Genomic DNA, 21,696 nt, shown 5'->3' with positions numbered 1-21,696 from the left:
GTGTTGAATATAGTTCCCTGTGCATACAATAAAAATTTCTTAATGCACAAAATAAAAATCTCATTTGCCAGCTGTTCTCAGTAACACCGATCGATCCCCCTGTTGCTCTAAACTTTCTCATCTAATGCTCTCCATTTTTTTCTTGACCTCTTGGACCCCACCACTTAGCAAACTTTCCTTTTGTTAACAAATACATAGCCTTTTCACCTTAACTGAGACCTTCACTGAAGGCGCAAACGTCTAGATGCTCATAGTCTTCCTCTTTGTCTCAGTTTTGGCCTTTAATGATTTTAGTGTCCATGTGGACAATTATAACTTTGTAGTACCTTGAACTTCTCATTTCCAGTGATCTTTTCTTGACTCGACCTTAGCTTGGCATTCAGTTTTTGGTCATACCACAGGCCTTACTTTATATGGTTCTAGTTAAACTCCCATATCACCAAAAGTGCCGATCTCTGTGACAGACTCCACTGTTCAAACTTGTTTGTTCAGCTATACCAGTTAGTACCATACCCTGATACCTCATCTGAGCTATTGTCTTAGAATTCTAGCTGGTCTTCCCTTTCTCTGTTCTTCAGTTCTATATTTTATATTTCTGTTTGATAATTTTCCTAGGATGTAAATCTGATTATTACATCTTGTTCGGAATTTGTCAAGGGTTTCCCATTACTGAAAAACTAAAATCCAAAAATTAGCATAGTATACCCTGCTCTTCACAGTCTGGTTCTGGATTTTATTGGTTATTGTCTCATATTATGACCCTTGCTTGGCTTTCTTTAGGTATATTAACATATGTGTAGTTCCCCAGATATGCCTCTGTACTTAGCATAGGATAATACTGTTGTGACTTCTCTGTGAAGCATTCCTTGGTGTTGAGTCAGATTTAGATACTGCGTTGTTGTGCAGACTGTGTATGCCTCCAGTATAGCTCTTTTCACAGTGTGGTATCATTTCATATTTGTTCCTATTTATTATAAAAATATGTACAATAATGGATTTTTTTTTAATGGAGGTATTGAGGAATTGAACCTAGGACCTCCTGCATGCTAAGCATACTATCTACTTCTGAGCTATTCCCTGCCCCCTTATAATAGATTTTTTTTAACCTGTGTATTCGTAGCATATAGAAGAAGCCCAAAAGTATTTATTGACTTAATGAATAATTTACACAAAGATAATAAAACTAGCAAAGAAAACCATTTTGCCTTCCTAGCAACCGAAGAACTGTAGTCTTTACTATTAAGTCTAATTTTCTCTATTATAGTATTAGAAAATCTTAACATACACCACTATGTTGACAAAGTTACAGTAAAACTGGTATTGGTCATATTTTTAATTGATAGAACCCTTTTGGAAAAGTTTGACAGTATTTACAATCTAGAACTAAAAAATTATTTCAAGTGGTGATTGTAAAGACAAGCTAAAAAATGAAAGTCACATGCAAAGTTGTATGTATGTTATGATTACACTTGCATTTAAAAATGCGTAATAAAAAGACTAAGGAACTATATATTACAGTAGTAGCAGTGGTTTTATGATGTTGAAACTGTAGGTGATTTTCTCACCTTTAAAGGTATTTTATATAATGTGGTTGTATTTTATGACTTAAAATGTATACAACTTATGCCACTATTTGGAGTTAAAAAAAATGTAATCCTGAATCAAAACTCTAATGTAAGAGTACTCAGTTTTGAGTGATTCTTTTTGTCTTACAGTGGCTTCTCAGGGTCGGATTAAGAGGGAAGGAATTGGTGGTTAAAAATTGCTGATGACAAAGGGGTGTGTGGCCAGCACAGAATGTTGGTCATTTAAGTAAGATTTCAAGATTGACTCAATGCAGCAGTTCTTTATTTCCAAACCATAATCATAAATTTTGTTTTAAATGTAATTTTTGTTTTGTTTTTAAAGATATCAGTTTTTGGAAGAAGCTTTTCAAAACCAGAAAGGTGCAATTGAGAATCTACTGGCTAAGCTTCTTGAGAAGAAGAATTACGTTCATTTTGCAGCGACTCAGGTGCAGAATAGGTAAGTGTGTTTCCTTAAAACTGTAATATCACTTAAAGGATCATTAAACACAGTGCGTCCAGTTTAAATTTGTTTTCCTTCTATATTATATTAAGCATATATAGAAAACTTTTTGGAGGGGTAAATGGTATGCTTGAGTTTTGAATTATAGTATTTGTTAATTAAGGAAAATTTAATTGACTAAAATTTTGAATAGTCTTAGGATACATCTTTGACTGTTTTATAATTAATATGACTCTAGTGTTTGTAAGCCTTAAATGTAGAAAACACAATTAAGATGTAGAGAGTTGACTTACAAAATTTACTAGAGACTGTGGAAGAAGAGAGAGTATGAAGAGTAGTGGACAAATTAATTTTCCATCTGTAAAACCGTACTTAGTGGTATTATTATAAGACGCATATATAGCACGGTTTCTGGCACATAGTAAACCTTCAGATTTTGGCTGTTGTTATTATTTTTATCAGTAATACCACCTGTTTTTTGAAAATTCCATTTTGGTTCATTTCTAAATAAACTAAATTTATTGATAAAACAAGTGGGACTAAGTTCCTTAAATGAGAAGATTAAGACTCTTAGGGAGTCCTTAAAGACAAGCACTTGGAGCTGGCGTAATTAAAACTCTTATGTTCCTAAAGGTATGAATAAGGTTGGTATGTGTTTATTCTTTAGATTCACAAAAATTGAGACTTCTAGATTCTCTAGAATATTAAAATTAATTTATGACTATTTAAAATGGCACATAAAACTCAAAAATATTGAAGATGAATGAATGAATAGTACATTATATTAGAAAATAGTACATTAGACATTAGTAAGGTGTTACAACTTTCATCTTAAAAAGTGATACCAAAGGAAAATAAAGGCTCCTCAGAGGCTGTAGATAATGTGTAAATACACACATATGCACTAGTCATGGTTAGTTCTTATGGCTATCTCAGAATGGTTTTTCATATTGCTCATATATTGTAGGTGATATTGGAGAAGATAACTGTCTTCTCATAAATTACAGATACATGTCCTTCTCAGAGAAAGGATAGTGAGACAATTCATATGGCAGTCCCATATTTTTATATATATATATTTTGTACATATTTTGTATATATGTTCCTGAAGCTGTGTAGAGACGTGAGGTTTATGTGTTACAAGATTGCAAAGGGTTGGGGAGATTATTTCATCTCCAGAAAGCTTTTAAAAAGTATTAAAATCTCTAATGATACTTCTTCTTTTTAGATAGATTCTTCAGTGACCTTTCTCCACTTTGTAATGTACATTTGTTTTTTTCCTTCCTTCACAATGGAACATACAGTATCTGTGCTTAAATCCAGGAGAGTTTGACTGTGGCTAACTATTCTCTGCTTTCAGCATGCTTAATGATTCCAACTTTTGGCCGAATCATTTTAAGTTTGAGTCATATATTTCTCATCACTAGTTATCAGCACTCTCATTTAAAAAAATGTGTTCACTCAATTAAGATAAGGACACAACTGAATAAAATTTTCAAAAAGTGCCTCAACAGCACTGATGTACAAAGGAAGGAATACTACATTTTTGACAGAGTATTAAAGTTATTCAAATTTGAATTTGGCAAATGAAAGGCAATTTTAGGAATTGAAAGTGTCGGTTATAGTTCGTACAGAAGTAGAATGTATAGAAGTTGAAGATTGCCATCTCATGATTGTTAACATTTTATATATTTATCAGTGAGAGTCTTCTCTTCCTACTTTATAAATAGCAAGATAGCAGCTATTTCATATTTGCAACCGAAACTTTTGTAACCTCATGGGAACTTATACCTATTTCTAAAACATCTAACGTATTTTTAAAAAAGAATTGAAAATGTTTATTCCCTTAACTGTATATAATAGGAAACCATTTTGAGAAGAACCTATGAAAGGGGTGTATCTGAATTCACATTTGAAGTGGTTAAATTATAAGCGAGACTAAATACTTCTAAGCTTCCTACTGTTTCAAAAGATAATAGTATCAGTTACAGCATTGGTTTTTTGCACATTGCTCTTAGAAAGCATTACTATTAAATAGAACCAATGTGCCACACTTGGCACTAACCAGCAGTCGTTGATGTCAGATGTTTGTATATCACATTCATAGGAACTAAAGGAGATTGCCATCCAGATTAATAAACTGTCCTTTATGAACTTAATTTAAAGTCACTAAATCCATTCTTTATCTACATATTTAACTTGTTTGGACCAAATTGAGTGGTTAGGTCTGCCAAAACATAAATTGTACATTTTGACAAAGGTTTAATTTTAATTATTCGGTTAAGTGCCCAGTTGGATGAATTTCTGTAACAGTTGATGATTCAGAGACATAGGATAAGTCGATAACCTAATGATGCATTTCTCTTATTCAGGATAAAAGAAGTAAATGAGACTAACAAACGAGTAGAACAGGAAATTAAAGTGGCCATTTTCACCCTTATCAATGAAATTAATAAGAAAGGAAAATCTCTCTTACAGCAGCTAGAGGTATGGTTCAAAGCCAAAATAAAACAAAAACTTGCTTCTCTTGCTCTTTAGCTGTTTTTAATGTTTATTGAAAGCTCTTTTCGATTGGTTGGGGGGAGTATGGAAATAAAGTAAATTGAAAATTTTTTTGTTTGTTTTTTATTGGAAAATTGACCTTTTTCAAGTTAGTTACTTTGCAGCCCAATTTAATTAATAACACTGATTTTAGCTGTATAAATTAGGAGATAGTATTGTCCTCTTAGGAGTGAAAGAATTATTACTAAAAATGTGATGTAAATGAAGACAAAGCTGACCCACCACATCCTCTCTTCTCCCCACAAGTTGGGTCCTCGGTTTAACTTTTACATGTGAATTGGGTGTCTTACTGACTCATGTGTGTGCTTCACTTTATTTTTTTAGGTGTTCCATAGTTTGCTAAAAATGCTGCTCATGTTGAAATTTATAAACTTACTGATAGTTTTGTTGTATTAAGTCTTTGTGTTGCGTGTTTCGAGATTAATTTGTGGATGTAAATTTCTAGATGAGAATCCAGTCAATTTGTGAAATGCAAATTAAGTTTTAATCAAAGGCTTTACTGACCATAGTTGATGAGTTTTCAAATTTTGTGCTTTTAAGTAGGCTTAGATGATACGGGGTTATGTTTAAAGCAACATTGAATAGTAACAATTTAAATTATGTGAATATTTGATTATTTAACTTTTAATTACTGTTAACCTCAATTTGGGGGGGAGTATGTAATTAGGTATGTATGTATGTATGTACGTATGTATGTATTTATTTAATGGAGGTACTGGGGATTGAACCCAGGACCTCGTCCATACTAAGCATATGCTCTACTACTGAGCTATAACCCTTCCCTTTATTAATCTCACATTTTTCATAGATTTTTTTCTATTCCACCCCATCATAAAATATTGTGGAAATATTAGATACAGTCACATACAAATAAAAGAAATTATGGCAGCAGAGTACTATTTCTGAATTTCTGTCTTTTGAAATACATCTTGTCACTGAGACACAATTGTGAGGTTAAAAATACTCTCACACATACCATTAAATTTTGAGGTCTCCTGCAACTGTTGTATGTCCAGTCAAGTTGCATTTCACCATATAAGATTTTTGTTTTCAAAAGAATCTTGTAAATGGAGAACATGAGCAAGCAATTTTTTTTGATACCTTTTAATTTACTGTAAATACATTTTAACTCTAGGTCCAAAGTAATGTTCTGAAACCGTTTCAAGAACTTTTGAATAAAAAGATGAATAATAAATAAATGCTAATATATACACAAATACCTAATGATAAATCTGCCACATATTCCTAACATGCTAATAATTTAAGCAATAGATGTTTCCTAGTGTAATATGTTTCTAAACTTTGTAAACTAGAGGTTTTCCTAAGTTTTAAGGGATGATTTCCAGGAAAGTTGTAAATGAAATTTTTGTCAGTTGAATATTTTTATCCATTGATTTACATTTTGAAATGAGCAACTTGTTTCCTTAGGGAAAAAGTTGTTAAGTAAACAAATTGAGTCATTTTTGTAAGAAAGTGGTTAAGAACAAAGAGGCAAGTAGTTTAGCATGCTGACTGTCAAAGGACATAGGGCATCACCTCTCCCTTCTGGAAATTTTAATTCCCAGAAAGCAGTTTGTTTTTCCTTTGCAGCAAATTCGCCAAATTGGTCTTTCCTTCAATCTTCACTTATTCCCTTGTTCTTTATGAATTTTTGTCAAATGAGAAGTTTCTCTAACTCTCCTCTTAGAACTCTGGAATTCATCTTTCTCCTTTTGTCTTAAATATTTTAAAAAAGATTTTAACTTCAGCCTCATTCCACATCAGTAGGTGGCACTGGTAACACAGAATTTTCTTTGGCCTGAGAAGTGTACTGATTATATAAAATTGTTTCTAAAAGTAAGCTCAGATGTCGCGTGAAGGCTCTGTATGTTGGATTAGCCTAGTAGACACTTTTTAACAGATACTTTGATCTTCTGAAGGAAAAGGGAGACATCATTAGTATTAATTTCTATATGTGGAATGTCTGTTTTAGCCTAGAGAACTCTTTTAGTCCCACTTTTGTTAGTGACTTTTTCCTTGATCATAGACTCATTAAATAATGAGGAGCTTATTAAGTGATCCCATTTAAAAAAATACAGGTATTGTTTTCATTTGCAATAGAAAATATGAGTTGATTTTTTTTCATATAGGATTCTTCAGTGAACCTCTTGTTCTGTTTCAGAATGTTACAAAAGAGAGACAGATGAAGTTGCTACAGCAGCAGAACGACATCACAGGCCTTTCCCGGCAGGTGAAGCATGTAATGAACTTCACAAACTGGGCAATTGCGAGTGGCAGCAGCACAGCACTGCTGTACAGCAAGCGACTGGTGAGACACATACATAGTATCTTATTTTCTTTAAACTGCCTTTATTAAGATATTATTTACATTCAGTGAACTGCACCCATTTAAAGTGTAATCATATGTAATCACAGTCACATCAAAGTACAGAAAATTTCCATCACTAACAAAAGATTTCTTGTTCCCCTCTATCCCTGGTCCTAGGCAACCATTAGTCTGATTTCTATCATTTTCTAGAATTTCATATAAACGGAATCATACAGTAGGTTTTAAGTCAATCATAGGTTTTGAAGTTACCTAGTAGTATAATGTAGTTTATTGCCAGAAATGGCAGAAATTCAAGCATGTGCATTTGATTGTTCATATAGATAGTCTTTTAAACACTGATACTGTCTCATCTGAGACAGACACTGTGGGGCTACATGAGCTTTCATGTCTTTATCTTGTATGTTTTCTTAAGTGATATTTAATTTTAAAACTAATGTGAATTTTTTCCCTTTAAGATTACTTTTCAATTGCGCCATATTTTGAAAGCACGGTGTGATCCTGTCCCTGCTGCTAATGGAGCAATACGTTTCCATTGTGATCCCACCTTCTGGGCAAAGAATGTAGTCAATTTAGGTGAGAAATAATTAGTTTTATGGCTATAACTTGGAACACTGATTAGGAGGAGAAAGCATCTAAAACAAATTACAGATACTTAAAGTTTCTAAACTTCATTCTAACATGTAAACTTTTTGGAAAATATGTTCTTCATTGGAAACTCATTTCAGCAGTGCTTATTACATCATTAAGAATGTTGAGAGTCTCCTATGTAGTTTTTAAAAATGTGTATCTCATTTCTAACTTTCCCCCCACATTTCTTAAAATTGATATTGACTGTTTCGTATCAAAAACTTAGCAAATGAGTCTTTGTTTTCTGGAATAATTTTTTAGATGCTTAGTAATTGTACCAAATTACCCACTTGAGGAGGACCTCCAGGATGCTGATGTGTCCACATGCCATTGTTCTGAGGCATGTTTGAAAGATAAGGGTAGCTCTTTTCACATGGAAAAGAAATGGACTTTGCTTTTGTTACTCCACAGTGTGGACCTAAGGACCATAGGTGAAAGTTGCAGCTAGACAAACAACTCAATATAGTAAAACAAAACCCCCCAAGCTAACCAACAAGTAGAGCTGTCTACAGATTGGTTAAACTCATTTTTCAAAGTAGTCAAGTCCTCACCATTGAAAGTGTAAAAGCAGAGGTGAATGGCCTTTTGTTTAAAAAAGAAAAGTAATCTTTGTGTATATTCAAGTTTGGCTATACCCTTAGATTAGGCATCGGTAAACTGTTTTTGTGCAACACGGTAGCTAAGTTTGGTTTTTACGTTGTAAAGACTTGTAAAAACAAGTAAAGAGCAAGGAGTATACAACAGATCTTTTGTTGCCTGCAAAGCCTAAAGGATCTGGCCTGTTACAGGAAAAAGGTTTGCCAACTCTATTTAAGATCAAACCTTCCTAAAATTTGCCTTCTGTTCCTAGAAAGCACTTGACTCTGTAAGAAGCAAGGAAAATTTGTTACTTCCAAGGATATAAATGCTTTAAAACATTCAATATTTTTCCAGAAAAGTTTTTTTGTAGCAGTCTAGTACTCTGCCCTGCACATTTTGACAATCCAAAGGCAGACGGAATCAGTATTAGTTATCTTGAGTATCCTTAAATCTTGTCAGCGGAGAATTGATTTAGACTGACTAGATGGGCCTCCTCTAGTAATATCTGTCTTTCAGGTCTCTTTAATTTTCTGTACATCTGTACAAATAGAAAATAAGGATAGATAATATATTCTGAAAAATCAAAAGCCAGTTATTTGGCTTTGGACTATGTTAGGTTTCTGATTTTCATCACCTTTAAACCTAGCTCCCATCCTTTCTGTGCTGTTGGAAGCTTTGAGTGCTGATAGTTGTCAAAGGAAAGAGGAAAATATAATGATTAATCCACAAAGTAGATGTTAGTTGATTCTATGCAAATTATTCTTATTTTTTAAATCCTTCAGGTAATCTAGTAATAGAGAGTAAACCAGCTCCTGGTTATACTCCTAACGTTGTAGTTGGGCAAGTTCCTCCAGGGACAAACCACATTAGTAAAACCCCTGGACAGATTAACTTAGCACAGCTTCGACTTCAGCACATGCAACAGCAAGTGTACGCACAGAAACACCAGCAGCTGCAGCAGATGAGGATGCAGCAGCCGCCTGCACCTGTTCCAACGACAACAGCAGCCACACAGCAGCTCCCCAGGCAGGCCGCCCCTCAGATGTTACAGCAGCAGGTGAGAGCTATGTCACTGCGTTATTGATACCATTATGAAGACCTCAGGGCTACACTCGGTCTCATATAGAGGAGTTACACATTTCAGAGTCACTAGCAGGGACAGCGCCCAGAGGTCAGTTTAAATATTTGCCTTGGGTGTGGCAGGGATGTGGGGAGTTATGAGGGAGGACAAAAAGTAAATACGTATGATAGGAAACAAAATTAACTCTAGTACTGTGGAGATATATATATTTTTATCCTCCATGCCACATCTTTTTTGTTTTGCACATGTGGCTTTGGGCCAAAGACCCATGTTGTTTCTGCCTAAGGTCTGATTCTTTAGGCATTTGTTCAAATTATTCCCATCCCTGTACCTCTCCTGTTCTCCCCTCTCCCATTAAAATTATTAATGCAGTGTTGATTAAGTTAATGCAGGTAGGCTTTAAAACACATACCTATACTGAGAGGAGATTGAGGCTAGAGATGAGAATGACTTACATTTTTTAGTTTATGCTCTTCTATCCTCACTAAATTATTTTTACAATAACATTTTATAATTGAAAGATAGTTTTATAAATATTATTACATAAGTGCAATTTCTACCTCTTGTAGCCTCCAAGATTGATCAGTGTGCAAGCAATGCAAAGAGGCAACATGAACTGTGGAGCTTTCCAAGCCCATCAGATGAGATTGGCTCAGAATGCTGCCCGAATACCAGGGATACCCAGGCACAGCGGCCCTCAGTATTCCATGATGCAGCCACACCTCCAAAGACAAGTATGCCTAGAGTTACATTTGTAAGAATCATATAATTTTAAAACTAAAAGACAACAGTTTTCTTAATCAGTTGTGGGTTGGGGAGGACGGCTCTTTGATACCTTTGAGAATTTGATTAATGCTGTGTATCTTCTTGTCCCAGAAAAATACACATAACATTTGTATTAAATTTTAAAGAACTTCTTTGATATCATTAAACCCATTGTATACTTTGGGGTGAGAACCCATGATCTAGTCTAACCAATTCATTTTACAGAGTGAGAAACAAAGGAACTTGTTTTTTGTCTGTAGTCACAAGAGAGAATTGTAAAATCTAGATTAGAATTTGTTTCCTGAAATTGTTCCTCTGATCTTTCAATGTGACATTTTGAACCTAATACATAAAAAGGACTTTAAAAACAGTAGAGCTATGTTATATGTAATTTTTTTCTTCTCTTTACTCAGTATTGCTTCTTTTAGGATAGATATGCCTACTCTTAAAAATAAGTGTGTTTAGAGACTTGTTTTTTAATCTTTGCTTGAATAGTAGATTATATTTGTATAAGAGGTATAATTATAAAAATGAGGCTACTTTTACATAGGATTTCTAGTTATATATAAAAAAAAGGTCATTTTATAATTGTTCAAGTGATGTTTCTCAAAGCATGCTTTAAAGACCATCAGAATGACTGGGGGACCTTGTCAGATATAGATTCTAAGTCATAACCACTGAATCAATTTCTAGGAGGGGAGTACTCAGAAATGTGTGAACTTTTACTGACAGATCGATCTGCATACTGAAGTTGGACAAGTGCTGTCCTAGAGCAGTGGTCGTCCAACTTTTGGTCCAGTTATCTCTGGAAAGACTTTTGAAAAATACACATTCCGTCATATTTGAAAGTTGACATTTAAAGCTTCCGTTGCAACTTTAAATTTAAATAGTTGCAAAGGACGTTCTGTCTAGCATATTGTAAATATTGACATTATAATATTCTTGTAAATGGATCCACTATTGTCCCAAATACTGTAGCAAGTTCTTTTTGAAAGTCTAAATTTTATACTCCCTTTTCTCCTTGGGCTTGAATTTCCCATCTGCTTTTACAGAATTTCATCTTAGTATGTTTATGTTTGATATATGAATCAGTTTGTTGCAATTTCCACTGGAAAGATGTTCTCAGCTTTAAAATTCTTAAATTTCCAGTTGATAATGCTGTTATTAAGCTTTAATAAAACTTTTTCTTTAGACCACATTTTCATTACAGTTATTCCTATACAGTTTTTTAAACAAGGTAAATATATTTACCTTGTTTAAGAATTTTAGGAAACAAAAAATAAAATTCTTTTAGATACACATTTCTTTATGAGAGAGAGATTGAGCCTCTTCCTATTCATTTATGCATGTTTGTATGTCTGTTACCTTGTTAGAGTAAGTCAGAATTCATCATCAGTTTTTATTGTTTTGTTTTGTTTTGTTTTCATGTGGTACTTGGGAATCTTGTTCACAGAAATATGTATCTGGGAATTCAAAACTATTTAAAAAATATTTTTTATCAGTTAACAGCATCTTCAGATCTTTCTTCATTTTTGTTGATTACCAGAACCCACTTAGAGATTTGTTACCCAGGTTTTGGAGCCAGGTACTTTGTCAACAGCTTGACACCTTCCTTTCTAACTGTACCTTTGCTTGTCTCTCCAGGAGGATTTTTTTTTTTTAAACCCTGGGGCAGTATGCTGGATAAGATTAGGAGTGGGTTAGAGATGTGCTGTTTTGTATTTTGTTTTGGGAGAAGGGTAGTTGTGAAAGAAGTAGTTGAAAAAAAAGAACTTACAGACCATGGCCCATTCTTAGGCAAATTGAGTTTTCTTCAGAAAAGAGACATAGGAAGGTTGACTATCTGGACTTTAATTTCCTTAAAAGTGTTCACATACCCACATACCCACGTACCTCTTAGTACATGGAAAGCCTTCAAGTATCACGAGGGAGCAGGTAAACCCTTTGGAAGGGTGCAGAAGCTACAGAGTCATACTGACCAACTATCACAGAACATTGTCCTTAGACATTTGGGCCCCTACAGAAATCACTGAACGTTAGAATGTTAAGCTTTTAAATATTTTGAATGATTTATGTATATAGTAATTTATTTCCCAAAGATTTTCATCTATATAGTATCTTAAATGACCCTCATAACAGCCCTCTTAAAGACAGACATCCATTTTCATTAATCATTATCCACATTTCTGAATTACCGAGATTATGATTTGGTCTGAAGTCACGTAGTATTTGAGTCAGGAATTGATGTCATGTTTCTGTTTGTAAATTTGTTGTTCTTTCTGCTATATCAGTTACATAATACACAATTATACAATTAATTTTTATTTTAAAAAAGACAAAAAGTCCAAGTGAAATATAGACAGAACAGTGGCTTTCCTGGTCTGACATCTGAAAACTTTAGGGGCTTCCAGACTATCTATTATATATATCTTTGTTCTGAAGTAAAATGGTATCACTAGGCTGACAGGATACAATTTTTAGCAAGTCTATTTTTTTTCCTAAGTGCTACACAAAAATGAGTAGAAAAATGAAAAGGCTAAGTTTGACTTCTTTTTTCCTTGCCTAAGTTTTAGAGTGCTTACTTCTTTGTCTCAGCCATAGGTATCAAACACTAAACTTGTGTATCCTTCCAAAACTAAAAATTGTTGTCAGGGTTTAGTTCATATTAGAATATCCTGGCAGATCAAGTAATGATAACATCTTCTTTCCTAACAGCACTCAAACCCAGGGCATGCTGGACCCTTTCCTGTTGTGTCAGTGCACAACAACCCAGTCAATCCAACCAGCCCTACTACAGCTACAATGGCAAATGCAAATCGAGGTCCCACCAGCCCATCTGTTACAGCAATAGAACTAATTCCCTCAGTTACCAATCCAGAAAACCTTCCATCGCTGCCAGATATTCCACCCATACAGGTTTGTATTTAAGTTGAATGAAAGATTAAAAAACTTGTGTTAATTAGGGAGTTAGAGTATATATTTTTGGTGGTTTTTCTTTTTAAATTCAGGAGCAACATTTTTTTGGGAAATTTCCAAAGAGTAGAATATGAATATTTAAATTTTTAAAAGTTACACATGCTAAAAACTAGCACTCCTCAATATTTTAAAGTTACAAGGTGTCAGCTTTGCTGATCTTTGTATTATCTGCCGACAGGCAGACTGTGTGTTGAATGAAGCACTTCTGGTATACATTTAGATCCATAAAGGAGGCCTAGTGCTGAAATACAGTCAAATTTTTGTCAGTCTTTTGTTAGGTACAGAAGGGATAGCCAACCCTTGTGCATACAGGTTGGACTGAGAAAGGAAGAGGCTGGAAGGTCTAGATACCTGGCATGTTGTAGGGTATACTGAGAGAGAAGGTAGTTGTGAGGACTAGAAGATAGAGCGTGAAGGACCTCTGAGTTGTCCTGTCCCTTTCACCTGTAGCATTTTCCTGAAGAAAAATACCATTCAGTGCCTTCTGAAATTTCATAAATTCATGTAAATAATCTTTTTTCTAAATGTAAATATAAAATTTGAAGTTATACTGAGTCATCTCATGCGTTGTATGAGTTACTTAGGGTCAAGGGTCACCATGGGAGCAACGAGCAGTGAAACTAAGACACTGTGACCTATGACTCTCTTTGTGGCTACAATTTAATATTTTTATGTATTTAGTGGATTTTTAAAGAGTTAGTTTTAAAGGATGTTTCTATAACTTCAGAATTGTTTCAAAATCACTAACTCGTGAATTCTCTTAATTTGATTGCTTCCCTGGTAATAGGAAAGTTCTTTTTTTTTGGTTAAGTGAATGGTGCTGAGAGTACTGGACTATATAGAATGGAAAAATTTGAAATATATTAATAAAAAATAAAATTTTTAAATGTAAGCTTATAATTTACAAACTTTCAGCTTAATGCTTGAAATCATCTCATATGATATATAATACCCCTATTTTATGGATGAGAGTAAGAGAGGTTAGTGATTTTCTCAGAGTTACCCAGTAAATGGATAATTTGAAATTCAAAGTCCAGCTTCTAATTACAAATCTCGTTCTCTCCCCACTATTTGTAGAAATAACAGGGAGATAGTTTGGGTTTGTGGGCATGGACAGAGAGCGTACTGAGAGGCTTTGGGCAACCAGAGAGAGATAGGTACGATGTTAAAGGAGTCATTCAAGTTTTACTAAGCACTCAGTGCATGTAAAGTGCTTGGGTGTTGAGAATAAAAAGAAACAAGACTTGGTTCCAATTCTTGAGAAACCTTCAAAGGGAGAAGGAAGGTTGCTAATGTCAAACTTAACCTAATTTGCTAGGGCCACTCTGACCTTGGTTTAGTTCTTTCTTATAGAGAGCAAATGGAGGAAGAGTAGATGTTCCACATCTTTGAAAAGCTGAGCATCAAAAGGAAATGGGTCTTTATTAGACTTCCCTTGTTATCTTGCTCAAAAGAGCTTTGAAATCAAAACAAGAATCTCTGGAATGTATCCCCCCCATCTTTAGTTTTCCATGCCTCTTTTTATGAACTTACTCTTCCTTGCAGATAGCTGCCTGGCCTTATTTTTATTTACTTATTTATTAAAGTATTGTCTACTTTTAAAAATTGAGATATAATTCATACCCTAAATTCTAACTTTAAAAAATGTACAATTCAGTGGTCTGTAGTATATTCACAAGATGATGCAACCATCTCCACTATCCACTTTCAGAATCTCTTTATCACCCCAAAAGAAACTCATGTCCTCATTAGTAGTCACTCTCCATTTCTCTCTTTCGCAGCCCCTAGAAATCACTAATTTACTTTGTTTTTTTATGGATTTGCCTTTCCTGTACATTTTGTATGAATGGAATTATGCAATATCAGGCCTTTTGTGTCTGGCTTCCACTTAGCATGTTTACCAGGTCCATCCACGTTGTAGCATATACCAGTACCGAATTCCTTTTTATGGCTGAATATTCTATTCTATGGAATTACCACATTTGTTCATCCATTCATCAGTTGATGGACATTTATTTGGGTTTCTGCTTCTTGGCTGTTAGGAATAATGCTGCTGTGAACATTTGTAAGCAGGTTTTTGTGAACATAAGTTATCAGTTCTCTGTGTAAATTTCTAGGAGTGGAATTTTAGGGTCATGTTGTGAATGTGTTTAATTTTTTGAGGGACTGCCGAACTATTTTCCACAGTGGCTGCACCATTTTACATTCCCACTAGCAGTGTTAGTGTGTGAGGATTTCAGTTTTTCCACATCCTTGCTAACACTTGTTATTGTCACCCACTGTTAAAAGCAATTAGAGGTGGTTACCACTAACGTACAGCCACAGTAAGTAGTTAACCATATGAACCAAAAATAGAAGGGGAAGCAAACCTATCATCTCTTGAAGAATCAGTAACTTTTCTTCCTATACTGTAGTTTCCATGGTATAGTGGAGGGAGGTTACACAGGAAGCAGACAAGGTAGCATTAACTGTGCAATGCCAACAGGAAATAAATACAAGGCTATTTCAGGTGTTTGTTGATAAGTCTTAATACTGGTCATTACAGCCATCCAGTATAGAGTAGGTGTTGATTTAAATAGAATTCTCTCAACCTGACTTATTTTTTACTTCACTCTACTATCCATCTCCAGCAGATTGGAAGGGGTACATGATGAACCTCAATACTTTTTGAATAGCTAAATGAATATTAGATTCTGTTCAGATTAGGTTATATTTAATATAGTATTCTAATTTTTTATTTTATTAAAATCTTTGTAATCAATTTTCCATATTTGGCATACTTAGTAATTTAATTTATCTGGATACTATACTGGATATTATGAAGTCCTGGGAAAACCATGTGTGTCTTTCTGACACTCACATTTACATTTAAATGTTATAGAATACCCATTTTTGTACTGTAGTTCCCAACACTGGCTGTCTTCCATCTTTACCAGGATGGTAGGTAAAAATGATTTGTTGATTTCATTTAGATTTCTTTTATTCCTGTGGTTAGGTATCCTTAGTTTCATTGATTATTTGAGTTCCTTTGTGGATTGTCTTTTTCCTTTGAATTTGGAGAAATTACGTAACACTTACCTATTCTATGCAGGTATTCAGTGGTGCTCGAAAAACACTGGTTTAATGAATAAATGAATGAATGTTTTTTCAATTAGATGTATAACTTTATTTATAATGACCCTTCATCCATATCTGGTAAAACCTTGAGGTAAATACTTCAGCTAGCATTTCCCTGATGGGTGGTGTAGTGGCATCAAGGAAGCCCTTTTATGTACGTGTGGTTTGCCTCTTCCTAATCTTTCCACTCTTTTAGCCTTAGGGTTTCCTCTGGCCAGATATATAGATTGCAGGTGGGAGAATATAAAAGGAGTAGGAGTAGAGGTAGGTAACATGGGACTTTCATATCCGTTTTGAATCATCCCCTCCTCCTTTGTGTTTAGGTGAGACATAGCTCAGTTTCTACCTGTGGCCCATATTAGGAACTGCCCCTCTTCATAAATCCTCTAGTTGGCTTTAGTTATAGCTTACCAGTGAATCCTTAGCCAGTAGCTATGACCACCGGGCAGGCACAGCTACTAATATCCCTTAATCATCCCTCTAGCTAGCCCACAGCACACTCATCTTTAGCCCTTTATGTCTCTGACATGAGGGTTTTTTAAGGGCTTTTATGGGAAAGACCTGTGTAGTTTAGTTTTTTTTTTTTTAATTGGAGGTACTGGGGATTGAATCCAAGATCTCATGCATCCTAAACATGCACTCTACCCTGCTTTTTTTAATTACCTCAATTAATTGACATATAACATTCATTTCAGTTGTACTACACAGTAATTCAATGTTTGTATACATTTCAAAATGATTACCACAATAAGTCTAGTTAACATAAGTCACCATACATAATTTAAAAATTTGTGTCTGAGATGAGGACTTTGAAGATTTACTCTCTTAGCATATCTTAGCATATCTTTCAGATATGCAGTAGAGTATTAATTATAGTCACCGTGCTGTATGTGACCTCCCTGTGATTTATTTATTTTATAACTGGAAGTGTGTGCCTTTTGATCCCTTTCACCCATTCACCCACCCACCACCTCTGGTGACCACAAATCTATTCTCTGCGTTTATGAGTTTGATTCTGTTTTTGTCTGTTGGTTTGTTTTCGAATTCCACATATAACTGAGATCATATGGCATTTGTCTTTCTGTCTGACTTATTTCACTTAGCATAATGCTTTCAGGTCCATCCACATTATCACAAATGACAAGATTTCCTTTTTTATGGCTAATATTACATTGTGTATGTGGATATTTTACATCTTCTTCATTCATTCATCTATAGCTTTGTCCATTCATTTATCAGTGGACACTTAGGTTGCTTCCGTATCTTGGTTATTATAAATAATGCTTCAGTGAACATATATCTTTTCAAATTAGTATTTTAGTTGTTTTCAGATAAACACCTAGAAGTGGAATTGCTGGATCATATGATAGTCTACTTTTAATGTTTTAAGGAACCTCTGTACTATTTTCCATAGTGGATACACCAATTTACATTCCCAGCACAGTGTACAAGGGTTCCCTTTTCTTTACATCATTTCCAACACTTGTTATATCTTCTCTTTTTGATAATAGCCATTCTAACCGGGGTGAGATGACATCTCATTGTGGTTTTGATTTGCATTTCCCTGATGATTAGTGATGTTGAGCATCTTTCCATGTACCCATTGGCCATCTGTATGTCTTTGGAAAATATCTCTATTTAGATCCTCTGCCCATTTTTTAATTGGATTGTTTGGTTTTTTTGCTGTTGAGTTATATGAGTTCTGTATGTATTTTGGATATTAACCCTTTACCAGATATATGATTTGTGAATATTTTCTCTCATTCATTAGGTTTCCTTTTCATTTTATGGTTTCTGTGCAGAAGCTGTGCAGAAGCTTTTTAGTTTGATGTAGTGCCACTTGTTTACTTTGCTTTTGGAATCAGATGCAAAAATTCATTGCCAAGACCAGCATCAGAGAGTTTACTGCCTATGTTTTCTTCTGGGAGTTTTATGGTTTCAGGTGTTACATTCAAGTCTTTAATTCATTTTGAGTTGATTGCTCTGTGTGATGCAAGATAATAGTCTAGTCTCATTCTTTTGCATGTGGCTGTCCAGTTTTCCCAACACTGCTTCTTAAAGAGATTGTTCTTTCTCTTTTGTGTATTGGCTCCTTTGTTGTAAATTAATTGACCATATATATGTGGGTTTATTTCTGGACTCTTTATTCTGTTTCATTGATCTGTAGGTCTTTTTTTATGCTAATACAATACTGTTTTGATTACTATAGCTTTGTAATGTAGTTTGAAATCAGGGCCCATGATGCCTCCAACTTTCTTCTTTCTCCAGATTGCTTTGGCTAATTGGGGTTTTTCTGTGGTTCCATAGAAATTGTAGGGTTGTTTGTTCTATTTCTGTGAAAAATGCCATTGGAATTTTGATGGGGATTGCATTGAATCTATGGATTGTTTTGGGTATTATGGACATTTTAACAATATTAACTCTTACGGTCTGCGAGCCCAGAGCATCTTTCCATTTATGTATTCTTCAGTTTCTTTCATCAGTGTCTTACAGATTTCAGTGTAGAAATATTTTCACCTCCTTGCTTAAATTTATTCTTTTTCATGTGATTGTAAGTAGGATTGTTTTCTTAATTTCTATTTCTTATTATAGTCCATTGTTAGTGTATAGAAATGCAACAGATATTTGTATTTTTATTTTGTGTCTTGCATCTTTACTGAATTCATTTATTTAGTTTTTTTGATGCAGTCTTTAGGGTTTTCTATATATAATATGTCATCTGCACATAGTGACAGTTTTACTTCTTCTATTCCAATTTGGATGCCTTTTTATTTTATTTTATTTTATTATTTTGCCAAATTGCTTCAAGACTTCTAATGCTATGTTGAATAAAAGTGGTGAGAGTGGGCATCTTTGTTTTGTTCCTGATCTTACAGGAGAGGATTTCACTTCTTCAGCTTTTCACTGTTAGGTATGATGTTAGCTGTTGGCTTATCATAAATGGCCCTCATTATATTGAGGTATGTTCCCTCTATACCCACATTGTTGATAGGTTCAACATACATTTATGATGAAAACAGTTTACTTTAGCAGAGTCCACCCTTGCCTGTAATATGTTGTGAGCTGCTTTATTCTGATCATTTTTTCTATTAATCCAGTTCTATCTTGGTTTATATTTATAGTTTTCTTCAAAATTTCTACTTTGAGGCATTCTTTCCTTTCTTATAACCTTGAAAATAGTGATTTTGAGAGGAAAGGAGAGCAAGAAGCAAATTAATACGTTCAGTTTTCTGTTTTGAATGAGAATTAGATTTGCCTTAAAAGTAATCTGGCCTCTAGTAGAAGAGAAGATTAAAAGTGGCAACTGTGGGTAAAAATAGACCAGTAAGCAAGAAGATTAGCAGTTATTTAAGATAGAATAATTTGGTCATCTCTTATAATGGAATAGTGTAAAATTTTTCTTAAGGTAATTTTCATGATTAAATATTATTTACTGTTTCTTAAATAAATTTTTTTTTATTTCATCATCACAGTTCTTCATTGTAGGTGGGATGTTTTAAAGCTAGGGAACTGAGGTTCAAATTGGGAACCAGCCTGCAGTCACCACGCCAGATCCTCTGGTTTTAACCTACTGCCTATAAGTGCGGAAAGGGCTTAGTTCTTCTGTTGACTGCGCCCTTTTTGTGTGTGTAATAAAGGACCTTGTATCTCAGGCTAAGGATTTTTTGTTGAGTATAAAGACTTTTTAAAGCTTTTAAGTTAGATGTTTAATCATGTTGATACATACTTGGTCGAGTGATGTTGGCAGGACTATGGTTATTGAAATAAAGGTAGCGAGCTAGGGGATGAGGATGTTGAAAACAGGATCCTGCATCAACTCTGAGAAAAGGCTAAAGTGTCAATTTGTGTAAGAACTATTTTCATAGTAAATCATAAAGGATTTGGTGGATTATTGGGTTTTGTCTTGAGCAGCCAGGTATTTATTGAATAATATTAATTACAGCTTAATTCACCTTTATACTGTGTGGGTCCTCAGGGAAGCCTAAGGAAACAACAATTAAGCTGAGCTTGATATAGGATAATATGTTAGTAAACTGTGTGCATAAGTTGATTATGATAATGAAATTAATAACTTCTCCTCTGCTTCAATCAAAGCAAATTTATCTTTGTTCTTTTTCTTTAGTTGGAAGATGCTGGTTCAAGTAGTTTAGATAATCTACTAAGTAGATACATCTCAGGCAGTCACCTACCCCCACAGCCCACAAGCACCATGAATCCCTCCCCAGGACCCTCTGCCCTGTCTCCAGGATCATCAGGTAAAGTCAGCTGAGGTACTGCCTCATTTCTTCAACACCTTAAAAAAGTATCTTTCAGTATGTGTATTAGTCAGGATTCTCCAGAGAAACAGAATCAATAGGAAAGGGGGTGTACGTGGGAGTGTGTGTGTGTAGAGAGAGAAGTTAAGGAATTAATTGGCTCATGTGATTGTTGGGGCTGACAAGTCCAAAATCTGCAGGGCAGATAGGTGGGGTGGAGACCCAGGGGAAAGTTGATGTTACAGTCTTGAATCCAGGCAAAATTCCTTCTTGCTCTGGGGACCTCATTCTTTTCTCTTAAAGTCTTCAGCTGATTGGATGAGGCCTGTGTCATTATGTTTTACTCAAATTCTACTGATTTAAATGTTAGTCACATCTAAAAAATATCTTCACAGCAGAATCTGGACTGATGTTTGACCAAACAGCTGCCAAGTTGAGACATAACTATTATAGTAACTTTTTTTTCCCTAATTGCTCTATTATCTCTCTTCAAATAATGTGGGCAGGCTTCAGTGAACTGAAATAATAATATTAATATATATCTGTAGTGTATACTATTCAGAACTCTAATGTACCCCTCCCCCAACCCTTAACTGTTTTCCTGTTCTTTGCTGGATTTATAGATGCATTTACTTTCCATGTCTTATATTTTACAGTACAGGTTGTCAGTTGAAGAATTCTTTGGTTTCAACCCAAGTTTAAAACATGTTGTTAAATAATGAAAAAAATTGAAAAATTGTTTAGAAGGCAAAAACTGAGGAAGGGCAAGTAAATTTTCAATTAGCAGTTAAAAAAAAACCATCAAAATTTACTGAAAACTATTAAAGTGTGGTTAATCAAGTCCATGAGATATTGCTCTCTTCCAGAATCCCAGTTTTATTGACCCTTTTACATGAATGAATGATTAAAGCAACTCTAAACAAATTGACAGTGCAGAAGTCGTTATGGGATATATTTTTTTGGTGTCAATTGATTATTCCTTTCTTACTGAAATATAACCACTTCATTATTTCTAGAGTAAGAACAGTTCAGGTTTAAAATAAGAGTTTTTCATGAGATGTATCATTAATACATTTTTTGGAATCATTATATTTTAGGTTTAGTATACGTATGCCAGGGTTTTTAAAGGAATGAATAATTAATAGGAATATAAGTAGGATATTTACCTAATGACGGGGTGAGACGGCAAATAGCTTTCTCTTGATCTAGTAGTTCTCATGGATTAAATAGTGTTGCTCTGAGAGGATTCTGAGAATGGTGTCTGGGCTCAGCTGAGAGAAACTGGATTGATCGCTGCCTACAATTATACATGACATTCTTAACTTACAGACTAAGACTAGGTCTGATTTCCAAGAATTGCTAAATTGCATTATAAT

General features: G+C 34.4%; 1 protein-coding gene across 3 annotated transcripts in view; it reads left to right on the top strand.

Moving 5' to 3' along the window:
- TRIM33 (tripartite motif containing 33) overlaps positions 1-21,696 on the top strand; it is a 114,635-nt gene that overhangs the window by 76,782 nt on the left and 16,157 nt on the right. For 2 of the 3 annotated variants that reach the window (XM_074370232.1, XM_010968863.3), the window contains exons 5-12: positions 1,909-2,025; positions 4,401-4,515; positions 6,752-6,898; positions 7,375-7,492; positions 8,908-9,182; positions 9,776-9,940; positions 12,687-12,887; positions 20,188-20,320. In XM_074370232.1, the coding sequence (XP_074226333.1) occupies positions 1,909-2,025; positions 4,401-4,515; positions 6,752-6,898; positions 7,375-7,492; positions 8,908-9,182; positions 9,776-9,940; positions 12,687-12,887; positions 20,188-20,320 (1,271 nt within the window). The remainder of the gene's footprint in view (positions 1-1,908; positions 2,026-4,400; positions 4,516-6,751; positions 6,899-7,374; positions 7,493-8,907; positions 9,183-9,775; positions 9,941-12,686; positions 12,888-20,187; positions 20,321-21,696) is intronic. The other variant, XM_074370233.1, reaches the window with a different exon arrangement.

This window comes from Camelus bactrianus, chromosome 9 (genome assembly GCF_048773025.1).
Source record: "Camelus bactrianus isolate YW-2024 breed Bactrian camel chromosome 9, ASM4877302v1, whole genome shotgun sequence".
Taxonomy (NCBI): Eukaryota; Metazoa; Chordata; class Mammalia; order Artiodactyla; family Camelidae; genus Camelus; species Camelus bactrianus.
This window is presented reverse-complemented; position numbering and strand designations above follow the sequence as displayed.